This window comes from Megascapheus bottae, chromosome X (genome assembly GCF_031878675.1).
Source record: "Megascapheus bottae isolate mThoBot1 chromosome X, mThoBot2.hap1, whole genome shotgun sequence".
In the NCBI taxonomy this organism is placed as follows: domain Eukaryota; kingdom Metazoa; phylum Chordata; class Mammalia; order Rodentia; family Geomyidae; genus Megascapheus; species Megascapheus bottae.
The window spans coordinates 92,321,323-92,336,377 of record NC_143547.1 but is presented as its reverse complement, the minus strand read 5'-3'; the positions used below and the strand labels follow the sequence as shown (position 1 = coordinate 92,336,377).

The following is a 15,055-nucleotide window of genomic DNA, read 5'->3' as shown; positions in this document are numbered from 1 at the left end:
TGGCTAACACTGAACCTGTCTCTCAGAATCACCAGACAATTTGATGTGAAATTCTGGCTTTTCTACATCATGTATATTATCATTTAATATTGAGCAGACAGCCCTTGCTTAGTGATGCTGGGATGGAGTGGGTGTGGGGCATAACACTGGGCACTTGAGGAAAACGAAAGGATCTGGAGGCACTGAGCCAATCAATGTTGGATCTAGGCCTTGCAGCTCATCTGGGTACTTAGGGCAGACTGTTGCCACACTTTGTGAGGCAAGGTGGGGCCCTCCTGAAAAGTTCCACAGAGCAGAACCTATAGGTAGAAATGCTCCATGAGGTCCAATTGGCGGGAATTCGAGGCTGGCCATCACCAATTTCCGCCTCCTGACCCCACCTCCCCCCCCCACTGCCTGCCACGTGGCGGGAAGACTCGTGAAGTCCCGCCTACTCACGTGGTGATTCTCATTGGTCATCACTAATGAAGCTGCATCTCATTGGCTGAACGATGCTCTCTTATGCAGAGGAGGGCTATAGAACGCTCTCGCGAGAGCGACGGACCGAAGCTTCTCTCGCGTCGTCGGAGGCTCTTGGTGCTCAGGCCGCGTCCACCACAGGACCATGCATCGTTTTTTTTCCAAAGCTCTTGGTTTCTTTGGAAAGCGAACCATGTTGGATGAAAAGGAGCAGCACCAGTGTCTTCTGGAAGGTACCTCACCTTTCACCTCACGGAGGATCCGGCCCGTTGGAGTGTGCTTCCCACACTTCGGGCCTGGCCCCTCAGGGACTGGGCAGGCCTCTCAGCAACCGGAGAGACGCCATCCTGAGACGTTGGCATTTTCGACTTTTTGAGTCTGTGCAGTATCCCCCATTTTTATCCCCAACCCAAATAACTCCACGCCTGCCTCTTTGCCCTCAGTCCTCACTCCGGCCTCCTACTTTCTTACCATCCATGTTCCAGTGCCCCTCATTCAACTCATCCGCATTTGCTACCTGCATTTCTCACCCCTACACCCACAACCCCCACCCCGCCACTATCCAACAACATGCCCCAGCTCCTCTGTCTGAAGTGCTGGACCCATTTACATCCACACACAACCCAAACTCTGGACTCCAAACTGGTGCTAATGTAGCCAGGAATGGTCTTTGTGCTGGGTATAGTGGCAAATATGTATAGTCCCACCACTCGGAAGGTGGACACAGGAAAACCTTAAGTTAGTGGCTGACTTGGGAGGCATAAAAAAAAAAAATTCTGAAAAAAGAAAAATGTAGACTTTCTGCAAAAGCGGTTTCCATTTTCCTCAACTTCTCCAAGTACATTTAGACATTTCTTCCATACATGCCAAGTGAATAGGCACAGATTGCTGGGTTTCTTGGTTTTTCTTCCCTATTTTAACAAGCCCATTTATATATAGAATATTTCTTGATCGTAATTGATCTTCTACCATTTATTTATTTATTTATTTTCATGCCATCCTGTGGCTTGAATTCTGGATCAGGGTGCTGTCCCCGACATTTTTTCCTCAATGCTAGCACTCTTAACACTTGAGCCACAGGCTCTATTTCCAGTTTTTTATGGTTAATTGGAGATGAAGGTATGACAGACTTTCTTGCATCATCTGGCTTTAAATTGTGATACTCAGACCTTATCCTCCTGAGTAGCTAAGATTACAAGTCTGAGTCACTGGCACCTAGAGTTAGCATTCTTTTTAGACAGGGTATCTTCACTTGTACTCCATTCCAGCATCACACTCATGATCATTTACCTCAGCTTCCCAATTGCAATGATTATAGAAAGATTTCTTTTTTTTTTGAGAGGTTGAATTAGGAGTCTTTATTAGGAAGCCAGCTACTCCAGATATTTTGTGTCTGAAGAGGGCACATATATTTATCTGTGATAGCTTTTTTCTGTCACTATCACAAAATACTTGAGATTAATCAACTTCAGAGTAGGACCGTTTATTTTAGTTTGTGGGTTCTAAAGATTTACCCAGAGACAAGTGGCCTTCATGTGTGCTGGGAAGCATGTATTAGAGCAGACTTGCTCACCTCATGGCAGCAAGGAAGCTGAGAGTAAAATTGCTTTTAGAAACAGCTCCTTCCTCCTACATCCAGTAATATCTGAACCCCTAAATGGGTTAATCATTATTAATCATTATTGAAATTAGAGCCACGTTATATAGTCTCCCTCCAGATGTCCTACCTCTGAACTTGGGGATCAAGGCAACACAATGAGCTGATGGGATATTTACTCTTCAAACTTGTTCACCTTTATACCCTAAAACCTGAGTGCCTATGCAGTGGCTTGTTTTTTTTTCATAGTTCTTGGATCGAAACTCAAGGATTTCTCTTTGCTAGGATGGCACTGTTCTCTATGCCCCAATTCTATTTGCCTTAGTTATATTTGAATCAGGACTCACTGATTTCAATTAATGAATATGAGTTATCTTTTCAAGCAGCCACGAACTTTTTGGCTTCTGAATCTATCATCTGTCTTAATGATGTTTCTTCTCAGCCATCAAGTCTATGAACCCAAGTCCCCGGAAAAGTAGCAGAGGTACTGTGGTCCATTGCAGTTGCTAGGAAGGACACCAGCTCAGATCAGTAAAATCCTACACTCAGGTTGCTGGTGGTAGCTCAGGGATAGAGTGCCTGCCTAGCAAGCCTTAACTTGAATTCTAACAGTGCCACATACACAGACCCCAATAACAAAAGAAGTACACCTATGGGCTGATGAGTGTAGGTTAGGGTGCTTGCCTAGCATGTAAAGGCCTTAGATTCTATCTAAAACTGCAAAAACCAAACAACAAAAAAACCAAAACAACAACAACAACAAAATCCCAAAAAACAAAAACAAAAAAAATTCAGCTCTGCCTCAGTGACCTTCGCTGCTCAGGAAGCTGAGATTTGAGAATCACAGTTCAATGCCTGCCCAGGCAGGAAAGTATGTGACATTTATCTCCAGTAAACTTCCAAGAAACTGTTAAGTTGTGCTATGGATGATGTCATAGAGCACTATCCTTGACCAAAAAAACTCTCAGGGATAGCACTCCAGTCCTCAGTTCAAGACTCAAGCAAAACCAGCAGCCACTATAAAACACTCCAGCACTCAGTCAGGAAAGAAAGAAAGGCAGAGAGAGTATTGGCACATTTGAGCTAGACATTAAATATTGCACCTGTGTATGTACTTTGGTCAGTGTTTAAAAATCTCCGGATCCAGACTGGGAGTTTGAGCTAGTGGTACAGTGCTTGCCTAGCATGCACAAAGACCCAGGTTTGAGTCCTCAGTACCAGATACACAGAAAAATCTGGAAGTGGTGCTATGACTCAAGTGGTAGCCTTGAGAAAGCCCCAGGACAATGGCCAAGCACTAAGCTCAAGCCCAGACTGGCAAAAAAAACCCACAAAACCTCCAGATCTAGCATTTTATGCTGTTGTTGATAAGGATGAAATTGTGCAACATGAATGGTTATTCAGGCTTTCTTGCAGATAGAGAAGCAACTAAAGTTCAAAGCTGTGGGTGACCTTCTCAATACTAAGTAGTTTGTATGTTGCTATACCATGCGTGTATCAAGTCATAGTATATGGGCTTGCAGCCTCGACTTCTTTCCAGGAGGCAATCACACAGTCCTGTATACCCCTGCTGGACAGTGGGCTGCCAGTGAAGTAAATAGTGCTGCACTAGAGGACCAGGAGGGGGTGCAGCAATGGGGGACCGGGAGGAAGGGGTACTGCACTGAAGAACAGGGTGGTAGAAGTGAACTGATGAACAGCATGCAACCCTAAACACTGTGTCTTGCAGCTAACCAGGAGAACCTGTGATCAAAGCATGACCTCATCAGGCCTGGGAATCTCTTTCTGAGGCATCTCTGAATGAAAGAGAACCTGGAATTTGCCACATACACACAAACATGATATTATTTATGATTACAATAAGCAGCAGACAGTCTGAGGATTTTTTTGTTTGTTTTTCCTTTTTTGGGGGGGGGGTGCTGGGGTATTAGCCAGGGTCTTGTGCTTGCTAGGCAAACAGTGTACCATGGAGCTCCATCCCTAGCTAAGTAGGAGTTGTTAATATGATGATTGTATAGATGGATACCAGTTGCACCTGGTTAACAAATGTGCTTAATCTCCTTCAGAAGATGAGGGGAGGAGCTTTGTTTCAAAGGCAGGCATTTGAGTCCTATATTCTGCTCTTAGCCTCTGTATCCAGTAGCTTTGGGTCTGAAACCACTGCCATACTGAGAAATGGAACAACCTACATTTCTACCTGGACACTTGGCCCCCAGAATCCCACACCTTCAATCCCTACACCCTATTATCCTCCTCACCTGTATCTCAAGTCTAGTTCACTTTATTTCTGCACTTTGATCATTGTTTATCACGATCATTGTTTATCAGTTTCCCCTAGTAGGGCTTATTGGTAGTGCATGCATGTATTTTTACTTAACTCATGTTCCTAAGTATTCACATTTCAGATACTGTCAAGGTAAAAGCTGTGAATGGAGTTGTGACAAGAGTTTTTAATGACCATGGCTGGATCGATGAGTCCATTTTCTTCAGTAAGGAGGATGTGACTGGCAGTGTCCTTTTGCACATTGGACAAAAAGTTATTGCAATTGTGGAAGAAGATGAAACAGGCCATGGATGGAAAGCAATCAAGGTAAGAGTTGTATGATTTGGAGATGATCTGTAATTTTGGAAAGTCAACATTAATGCTATTTCTCCAGCCTCTCTGAAAAGACCTAGAGGAATGGAGGGAGACTAGGATTTCATTCTCAACTAACATGATTGTGGAAAACATCTTCTTTCATTTTATTTTGTTTTCCATTTAGCAAAAGTATCAATTATATATTGTATCTGTTCTTCTTATTTAAAACATGACAAGAAATGATAGGTATAAATGTACATATTTTCCTCTCACACATAAGGGAATCTCTGTATTTGTAGATATGTGATTGATAGGCCACTAGCCCAGCTTTTGACTATACAATTGGAAGCAGAGTCTTACAACTTTTCTTCACAGGCTAGCTTTGAAACAAGACCCTCTGGAGCTCAGCCTCTTGATATCAGGCATGAGCCTCTTCTGTCCAGCTTTACTCATTCTCACTGTACTGATACTGTAAGCATCTGGATGGGACAGACTATATACTATAAATCTCTGAAAGTTTTGATCATATAAGGAATAAATTTTATTTGTATTTCCCTTTCAGTTTTCTTAGAATTACTTATTTGTCAGGGACATTAGAAGTATTTGCATGTTAGGTAAATTTGAGTTTTGATAAGGCCTTTGTGGTGGGCATATCTCCCAAGTTGGCCCTTCGACTTTGACTTTTAGTGGCAGTCCCAATTCACCCCTTACACATTTGTCACTTAGATTAGTCCTGTGAATATTATTTGTTTACATCTGAATAGTCAGTCTATATGGCATTGTTTTAAGCATAGCAAGTGAGATGCTGATGAGTTTTGTGAATGACTTACTACCCCCGTGTCTATGCTAAATGTCAGAATTCACCTTTCCGTCACCAAGTTCAAATGTCCTTGTGCCACTGAACACAATCTCATAGCCTTTATATTGTTGGGGGGCAGTCTAACATACCCACTTTATTATCCTTAATTATGACCAAATGGTTTGCATGTCTGAAACATTACAGCCTATTTCAGCTTTTGCTAGACTTGTTTTCCCGCTGAAATTTTTATTTATGTTTTGGAGATTGGGGCGGGGGGGTTGGTGGTTCTGGAGCTTTACCTCAGACCTTGGGTGCTGTCCTTGAGGTCTTTTGCTGAAGACTCGTGTTCTACAACTTGAGCCACAGCTCCACTTCTGGCTTATTAATGGCCAATTGGAGATAGTTGCAAGGACTTTTTCTGCACGGACTGTTTTGGAACCAGGACCTTCAGATTTCAGTCTCTTAGAAGCTAGGATTGCAGGCATGAGTCACTTGTACCCATGTGTGTTTTGGGGATTGTGTGTGTGTGTGTGTGTGTGTGTGTGTGTGTGTGTGTGTGTGTGTGTGTGTGTGTGTGTGTTCTCTAGGGCTTGAACTCAGGGCCTAGATACTGTCCTTGAAATTTTGTGCTCAAGTCTAGCATTCTGCTACTGAAGCCATATCTCTGCTTCCAGATTTTTTTTTGTTTTTGGTGGTTAATTGGAGATGAGTCTCAAGGACTTTCTTGCTAAGGCTGGCTTTGAACTGTGATCCTCGGATCTAAGTATCTTGAGTAGCTAGGATTGTAGGTGTGAGCTACTCGTGCCCAGAAGTTTGGTGGGTTTTTTTTGTGTGTGTATGTCTGCCTTTTCTGGTTCTTGAATTCAGTGTCTGGGCACTGTCTCTGAGTTTTTTCTCAAGGCTAGAACTCAACCACTTGAGCCACAACTTCACTTCCAGCTTTTAGTTTTTGGTGCTTAATTGGAGATAGGAGTCCCAGGAAATTTCCTTCACAGACTGGCTTTGAACTATGATCCTTAGAACTCAGCTTTCTAATTAGCTGCGATTATAGGCATGAGCCATCAATGCTTGGCTGGTTTGGAAGATTTTTGTAGATATTCCTGTAATTTTAGTTTTCTGTGTCATTAGATAAATCATTTTGTTGTATTCCCTCACAACCATTACAACAACCATGCCTGTATAACAATTGAATTTTTTTTGCCAGTCTGGGGCTTGCACTCTGGGCCTAGCACTGTCCTTGGGCTTTCTCCAAGACTAGTGCTCTACCACTTGAGCCACAACACCACTTCTGGCATTTTTCTATGTCTTGGTACCGAGGAATCGATCCTGGGTCTTTATGCATGCTAGGCAAGCACTCTACCACTAGGCCAGCTCAACTATTGGAATTTTTTACTACTGGGAAATATACACATCAATGTATATGATATTTGTTCAAACTATCATAATAAATGATCTCAACATTTATTCTTAGTTTGTAACCTTTGTCATGTTTGAAGCAAATCTTTCTCTACTTCATAGGTGGATGCCCTGTATGAAAATAGTTTGGATGGATCATCAGAATCCAATATGAATCTTACCTTGGATTCTGTTTCCTCTGCAGTGAATGTTGATAAGTATATTAAACACACAACTTCCTTCTCTCTGAATGTTGTTTGTAAAGGTAAATTTACATTTTGTAAGATTTGAAATTAGGTTCTATGTAACTTTTATATATTATCAGTTGGATTTGGATGTGGTTAGGGGCATCTTCTTCAGAGTTGAAATTGGAACATGCTTATTTGATGAGAGGATTTTGGTACCGGAATTATTTCTCTGATATATTTGGCTTTCATCAAGCACCTTTGAATGTCTGATATGAACACTTGGAGTATGACAACTGGGAAGAGATTCATAATATTTTATTTTTTATTTTTTGACACTACTGGTATTTGAACCTAGCTCCTTCCAGGCACTTGGCTTCTTTGTTTGGCTGGCATACTGGCTTGAGGCATGTCTGCAGCCTAATGTTTTCTGGTTATTTTTTTTTTTGCCAGTCCTGGGCTTGAGCTCAGGGCCTGAGCACTGTCCTTGGACTTTCTCAAGGCTAGAGCTCTACCACTTGAGCCTCAGCACCACTTCCGGCTTTTTTTTCTATGTGTGTGGTACCAAGGAATCGAACTTGGTTCTTCATGCATGCTAGGCAAGCACTTTAACCACTAGGTCAAACTCCCGGCCCCAATTTTTCTGGTTATTTTGGAGATGAAATCTCTAAGATTTTTTTCTGCTTAGATTTTAGGCTAGCCTCAAAATGGCAACCCTCCAGATCTCAGCCCCCCCCCCAAACAAGTAGCTAATATTACAGGCATTAACCAACAGTAACTGGGTTACATAGATAATGTTTTAAAACTCATGCTGTCTAGCCTGGCGCCAGTGGCTCGCAACTGTAATCCTAGCTACTCAGGAGGCTGAGATCTGAGAATTGTGGTTCAAAGTCAGCCTGGGCAGAAAAGTCTCCATGAGAACCTTATCTCTAATCACTCAAAAACTGAAATGGTGCTTTGGCTTAAGTGGTAGAGCACTAGATTCGAACACAGAGAGGTTCAGGGACAGTGCCAGGCACTGTGTTCAAGCCCCACAACTAACAAAAAAATTAAAGTAAAACAAAACTCATGCTATTGTTCATTACATTGGCATTTATTTCAGGGAGATACTAATAAATGTGTAATTTTTATTCATATATATATTGGATTACTAATGTAATTAACAATATTACAGTTTTGCCAGGATAATATTTATACCAAAAATGTTCTAAAATATGGGTTTATGATACTCTTGTTTGAATGTGTATATGTTTGTGTATCTGCTATGGAACTATTTTTGCTGTTTCATTTTTTGTGCCTAAAGAAATAATTCATGGCTCAGTGCGGTGGCTCACACCAGTAATCCTACCTACTCAGAAGTCTGAGATCTGAGGATCACACTTCAAAGCCAAGCCCTGGCACCACAAAGCCAAGAGATTCATCTCTAATTAATCACTAGAAAATTGGAAGTGGGGCTGTGGCTCAAGGGTAGGGTAGTAGCCTTGAGCTGAAGAGCTCAGGGACAGCGCCCATGTTCAGAGGTCAAGCTCCATGATCCACAAAAAAAAAAGAGTTCCAGTAAAAGACTCTAACTATCTAACTACACAGACTACCAGTGGCTCATGCCTTTGATGCTAGCTATTCAGATTTGAGGACTGTGGTTTGAAGCTAGCTTGGAAAGGAAAGTCTGTGAGATTCTTTTTTTTTTTTTTTGCATTTTTTTATTGTAATTAGTAAAAGGGTTACATGATATTTGCCAGATAGAAGGTGCATTAATTCACATACATTGATACCCTTTCACATATCTTGGTACCCATTTCCCTCCCCCCCCACACCCCCCCATGTGAGATTCTTATATCCAAATAACAAAGCTAGTGGTGGAACTGTGGCTTAAATGATACAGTGCCAGGGCCGGGATTTTGGCCTAGTGGTAGAGTGCCTGTCTAGCATGCACAAAGTCCTGGGTTCAATTCCTTGGTGTCACATACATAGAAAACGCTGAAAGTGTTGCTGTGGCTCAAGTGGTAGAGCTCTAGCCTTGAGAAAGCCCAAGGACAACACTCAGGTCCTGGGATCAGGCCCCAGGACTGCAAAAAAAAATGATACAGTGCCAGCCTTGAGCTTAAATAACTAAGGTATAGCACCAAGGCAATATATTCAAGAATCCTCCATGACTGGCACCCTAAAGATCATCACCTAAGTTCATTGCATCATTTTATTTGCAAATTTCAAATTAAGAATTGAAATTCTCTATGGGGCACACGCGATGGCTCACACCTGTAATCCTAGCTACTCAGAGGAGGCTGAGATCTAAGGATCAAGGTTCAAAGCCAGCCCAGACTCAAAAGCACCTGAGACTCTTATCTCCAATTAACCTCTAGAAAATAGGAAGTGGGACTTGGTCAAGGGTAGGGTGGTAGCCTTGAGCTGAAGAGCTCAAGGACAATGCCCAGGCCCAGGGATAGGTCAGTATCCTTGAGCTGAAGAGCTCAGGGACATTGCCCAGGCTGAGTTCAAGCCCCATGACCCACAAAAAAAAGAATTGAAATTCTCTACAAGTTTCAAAATCGAATTTTACTGGTATACCTCCTGCTTATTATTATTATTATTATTATTATTATTGTTTTTGTTGTTCCTGGGGCTTGAACTCAGGGCCTGTGTGCTGTCCCTGATTTTTTGTTGTTGTTGTTGTTGCTTAATGTTAGTGCTCTCCCACTTGAGCCACAGCTCTAGTTCTGGGTTTGTTAGTTAATTGGCAATAACAATCTTTCTTGCCTGGGCAGGCCTTGAACTGTGATCTTTATATCTTAGTGTCCTGAGAAGGTAGGATTACAGATAAGAGCCACAGTTGCCAAGCTACCTGTTGACTGTTTTCATTCATTCATTCATTTATTTTGCCAGTCCTGGAGCTTGAACTCAGGGCCTGGGCACTGTCCTTGGGCTTTCTCAAGGCTAGTGCTCTACCATTTGAACCACAGCCCCACTTCCTGCTTTTTCTGTGAATGTGGTACTGAGGAATCCAACTCAGGGCTTCGTGCATGCTAGGCAGGCATTCTACCATTAGGCCACACTCCCAGCCCCCTGCTGACTTTTTTTTGCCAGTCCTCGGCTTGGGCTCAGGGGCACTGTCCCTGGGTTTGCTCAAGGCTAACACTCTACCACTTGAGTCATACCACCACTTTTGGCTTTTTTCTATGTATGTGGTACCGAAGAATCAAACCCGGGTCTTTGTGCATGCTAGGCAAATACTCTCCCTCTAGGCCAAACTCCTGGCCCCCCTGTTGACTTTCTTTTTGCCAGTCCTGGGCTTGAGCTCAGGGCCTGAGCACTATCCTTGGACTTTCTCAAGGCTAGAGCTCTACCACTTGACCTCAGCACCATTTCTGGCTTTTTTCTATGTATGTGGTACCAAGGAATTGAACCTGGGTCTTCGTGCATGTTAGGCAAGCACTCTACCACTAGGCCAAACTCCTGGCCCCCCTGTTGACTTTTTAAAATAAATATTTGTCACTGATGGCCTGGGGATATAGCTGGATGGCATGCTTAGAGCACTGGATTCAATTGGCAAAACAACAACAACAACAAATATATATATATATATATATATATATATTTCCAACTGATTTACTGGTTTCTCTTAGAGCCCAATCTAAAAACTTTATTAAACTGTCCTATTGGAGTAGTTGGATTGATTCACGCAGTAATCCTCCAGGGAACTAAGCATGCCTGGAAGCTCATAGTGGTCCTATTGGTCTCATGCAATATTCAGACCTCAAGGTCTGAATATATAAATACGTATTTATATATTGGAAATTATTGATAGAAGTCTATTTTCTTTTTCCTTTTCTTTTTCTTTCTTTCTTGTGGGTCATGGGGCTTAAACTTTGGGCCTGGGCACTGTCCCTGAACTCTTCACTCCAGGCTAGTGCTCTACCACTTTGAGCCATAACTACTGGTTTTCTGGTGGTTAATTGGAGATAAGAGTCTCACAGACTTTGTGCCTGGGTTGGTTTTGAGCTGTAATGTTCAGATCTCATTCTCCTGAGTAGCTAGGATTATAGGTATGAGCCACCTGTGCCCTGTTAGAGGTTGATTTTCTATTGTCAGAATGTTACAAAATTTTTGGATTCAATTATCTATTCTGTTTACAACAAAAGCATACCAAGTACATTTTGGCTCTATCAGTTTCTGATTTTCTGAGAATGCTTGTTTACTACCATTCTTTGGTCCAATGTGTATTTGTATTAGCACAGCCAAAGGAAATATTTTTAGCTCCAGCATCATATTTTAATACTGAATTTACAATAGTATACGACTCAGTTTCTGGCATAGATATATTAGCTCTGCCTAATAAGGTGTTGCTCACAGAAGGACTCGCTTAAAACACTTTATTTTATGTGAATTTGTGAAATTAGTGGGGAGAATCAACATCTGAATTGGCTAAAGGGTTTTCGAGGTTCAAAATGGACCTTAGATGTACTAGAAACTGTTATAGGAATGACAGAACCACTTGTATGACCTCACCAAAAGTAATTCTTGCGTTCTAACTGGATTTTTCTCATGGCTGTTTTAGATTTTGAGCCATACGAAGGTGACCTGCTGGAAATAGTGTTTTCCTTCCAGACAGAAATGCAGCACAGGCAGGCCGTATCTGTGAAACCTCTGAGACACAAGCATGTGCATGAGGTATTTCCTGTACTGGTCTTTAGTTTTTTCTTATTCTTCTTGTAGTGATCCTTTCTGATGCTATGATTCTACGGGGTGTGTTGGGGCACCTAAAATAAAACAGCTTCTTCACCGAAAGAAAGCCTGCTCGCTCATGAAAAGATTGAAAGGAAATACTTGGAGTCTAATGTAGATCCCATCCATCATTAAAATCAAAGTTTCATAGAGGTAGTAAATGGGTTTTTTTGCCAGTCCTGGGCTTGAGCTCAGGGCCTGAGCACTGTCCTTGGACTTTCTCAAGGCTAGAACTCTACCACTTGAGCCTCAGCACCACTCTAGCTTTTTTTTTCTATGTACGTGGTACCAAGGAATCGAACCCGGGTTTTCATGCATGCTAGGCAAGCACTCTACCAATAGGCCAAACTCCTGGCCAATGTTTTGTTTTTTAATCACATTTTTTTTGCCAGTCTTGGGCTTGAGCTCAGGGTCTGAGCACTGTCCTTGAAGTTTCTCAAGGCCAGAGCTCTACCACTTAAGCCTCAGCACCACTTCCGGCTTTTTACTATGTATGTGGTATCAGACCTGGGTTTTCATGCATGCTAGGCAAGCACTCTACCACTAGGCCAAACTCTTGGCCCCTTTAATCACATTTTTTGTTATCTTTAATTTTCTGAAGGGGTTATCATTTAACAAATCAGTGTATAGTACAGTGCATTTTGAAAGCATCCCTTTCATCATTCTCCCTCATCTCTCCCAATCCAACTCTTACCCTACATTTTATTAGTTTCATAGGATAGGCATTAAATCAGCAAAATGCATACACAGAAAAAAGCTGGAAGTGGTGCTGTGGCTCAAGTGGTAGAGCTCTAGCCTTGAGAAAACCCAAGGACAATGTTCAGGCCCCAGGACTGGCAAAAAAATCCCCCAAACTATTCATTCCTCAGTACCACATACACAGAAAAAAAATCAGCAAAATGATCAGGTTCAATGGATTGTTAGAAATGAATGAGAGGGCTTACCTATAACCACTGGATATGGTTTGGACAGTTGAAATGAGATATGAATTGGTAACTTAAATTTTGTAGAAAAGAAAAACTGAAGGAATGAGCTTGTGATATGACCAAAGATTGAGAGAAAAAATGAGTGTTTACGGCCAGGCACGGTGGCTCACGCCTGTAATCCTAGCTACTCAGGAGGCTGAGATCTAAGGATCACAGTTCAAAGCCAGCCTGGGCACAGAAGTCTGTGAGAGTTTTATCTCTGATTAACCACTAGAAAAGCAGAAGTGGCACTGTGGCTCAAGGGGTAGTGTGGTAGCCTTGAGCTGAATAGCTCAGGGACAGCTCCCAGGCCCAGAGTTCAAGCCCCACAACCAACCAAAATAAAATGGGTGTTTACTTACTTCCACGAATTCCTTTCCTACTCAATCTCTTTCAGATTTTCAACCTCACCCATAGTTAATAGCCATGATAGGTAATGTTTAGAAGAAGGTTTACCAGCAAAGTCCCTAGTCCCATTTCCAGAGATTCTGCCATAATGGATGTGAGGTGGGATGTGGGTGCAGGGATATTGTCAAAATGCTCCCAGTGCTGCCACTGTGCCTGGCAAGCTGGGAAATTTGTAATTGGGTAGTGTTCCCTAAAGGTTAGAAAAGGAGTGAGAATATGCAGAGCCTGTTAGGATGCATGATGTTTTCCTACATTAAATTTCCTGAATTTCTCATCACAGGTCATCATTACTAATGTATATGGAAGAGACGGGGTTGTAGACAGAAATATCTTTTTCACCTTGGATTCTCTGGAAGTTCCTGCTGGATACAAACCTCAGATACATGACCTTGTCAATGTGCTAGTAGTGGAGAGTGCTCAGCCTGGCTACTGTTGGAGAGCAATCTCCATGACCCCAGTGCATATGGGATAGAAGCCATGCCCCCTATTTTTTCCTGTAAGGATAGTATAAGACTTCATTTAATGAATATGTTTAGGTTAGCAAGTCGAAAGGGAATGTTAATGACTATTTTTCTTGTAAACAACCTGAGTAGTTCCTTTGGGACCATGAGCAATCTTAAGGAAAGTGCACTGTTGATCAGAAATGTTTTAAAGTTGTTGTTGTTAAAAAAAAATACTTAAAAAAAACCCAACCCTGTCATTAAGGTAAATCACTTGGTTTCCATGGTCACGGTGAATTCTGGGCTGGCAGTGTCAGTTTTGCCCTCTGATCATACACCTGCAGAGGTAATTACTGGGAATGATTTAAAGTGACAGTGTATCCCCTTATGCTGTGTGTCCAGCATTTATCTAGAGCATTTTCCATCTCCTAACACCTACTCAGTTTTTAAATGTAATGTCTCTCTGTGGCCCTTCTTCCCATTCTATTCAGAATGTAAGTACTCTCAAGATGAAGGTGTGTTTGCAGGGCTATGTGTATTTTTTCTTCATTAACCCAGTAGCAAGCACTTAGTATGGTGCCTGGCTGATGTTGGGGCACAGCACATATTACTAACATTAATAAATAATAGTTTGAGCAGCATTAAAGCTTCTGTGTGGTTAGTTCATCATCCAATTCTTAGGAATCAATTTGCTGAGTATTCTGTGAAGACGTCAGTTGATTTTTCAAACATAAACATAGCCATCCATGATGTTCAAAAGCCTCCTTGGACACTTTATGGAGGAGGTGCCAGTCCATTCACAGACTTGTATCAGGGGCAAACCCAGGGCTACTTCAGAGGTGGGGGAAGTTGCTTGAGCATAGGGAAGGATCTGAACAACCTTCCACAAGAGGAGGCCATGAATCTCCAGGATTTCCCTTGAGAGAGCATTCAAGCCATGACCATGGCCTAGAGGAGGGGCTGTTTCAGAGCTTTGGGCATCACTGGAATGTGGCTTGTGGCTCAGCCCCAATCCTGGGCTTCCTAATGCCACCACAAGCCCTTAGTCTCTACTGAAGAGATTTTGGCTATGAATTTGCTTTATGTGAATAGGGGAACCTTCCAACTATCCAGTGGTTTGTGCCCCTCTTTATAATAAACGAAACTTGTAGGAGTGAATTTCTTGCAGATTTAGTATTTTCCCTTGCTGGTTTACTCGGCAACTTCCAATTTTTGTGTCATGTATTGTTGTAGAAAATTGAATGGAGCATAAAGGAAAAAAAATAATGGGTCTCTGTCACTATACACAGATGACAAAGTATAGATCGGTTCTTCTTACCATAACTCCCCAAGAAAGATCTCAGGTAAAACCTGGATGAGGAGGCCTGAGTTCTGGGGAAAAGCCATGATAGGGATGACAGTGTGTTACAACTTCAAATCACAACTGCAGCCTATTAGACAAGAACCTGAAGAAAACGATGAGATTTTGCCAATATTTCTTCCCTGTCTTTTCAACTCAGGGTGAGTAATA

The 15,055-nt window shown here is 42.1% G+C and overlaps 1 protein-coding gene across 1 annotated transcript; it reads left to right on the top strand.

The window, feature by feature from the left end:
- The first annotated feature begins 574 nt into the window (after positions 1-574).
- On the top strand, positions 575-14,173 carry LOC150041565 (cancer/testis antigen 55-like). Its single transcript, XM_090326361.1, has 5 exons — positions 575-692; positions 4,462-4,646; positions 6,952-7,093; positions 11,566-11,678; positions 13,386-14,173. Exons 1-5 carry the CDS (start codon positions 605-607, stop codon positions 13,575-13,577), a joined length of 720 nt encoding a protein of 239 aa, XP_090182487.1. The 5' UTR covers positions 575-604; the 3' UTR covers positions 13,578-14,173.
- The last annotated feature ends 882 nt before the right edge of the window (positions 14,174-15,055 follow it).

Bases quoted from the DNA above. Each gene is read 5' to 3' on its own strand.
- LOC150041565 (XM_090326361.1), top strand. From the start codon at position 605: ATGCATCGTTTTTTTTCCAAAGCTCTTGGTTTCTTTGGAAAGCGAACC. The intron at 4,647-6,951 runs GTAAGAGTTGTA...TCTACTTCATAG, and splicing joins ATGGATGGAAAGCAATCAAG to GTGGATGCCCTGTATGAAAA. The intron at 11,679-13,385 runs GTATTTCCTGTA...TTCTCATCACAG, and splicing joins GACACAAGCATGTGCATGAG to GTCATCATTACTAATGTATA.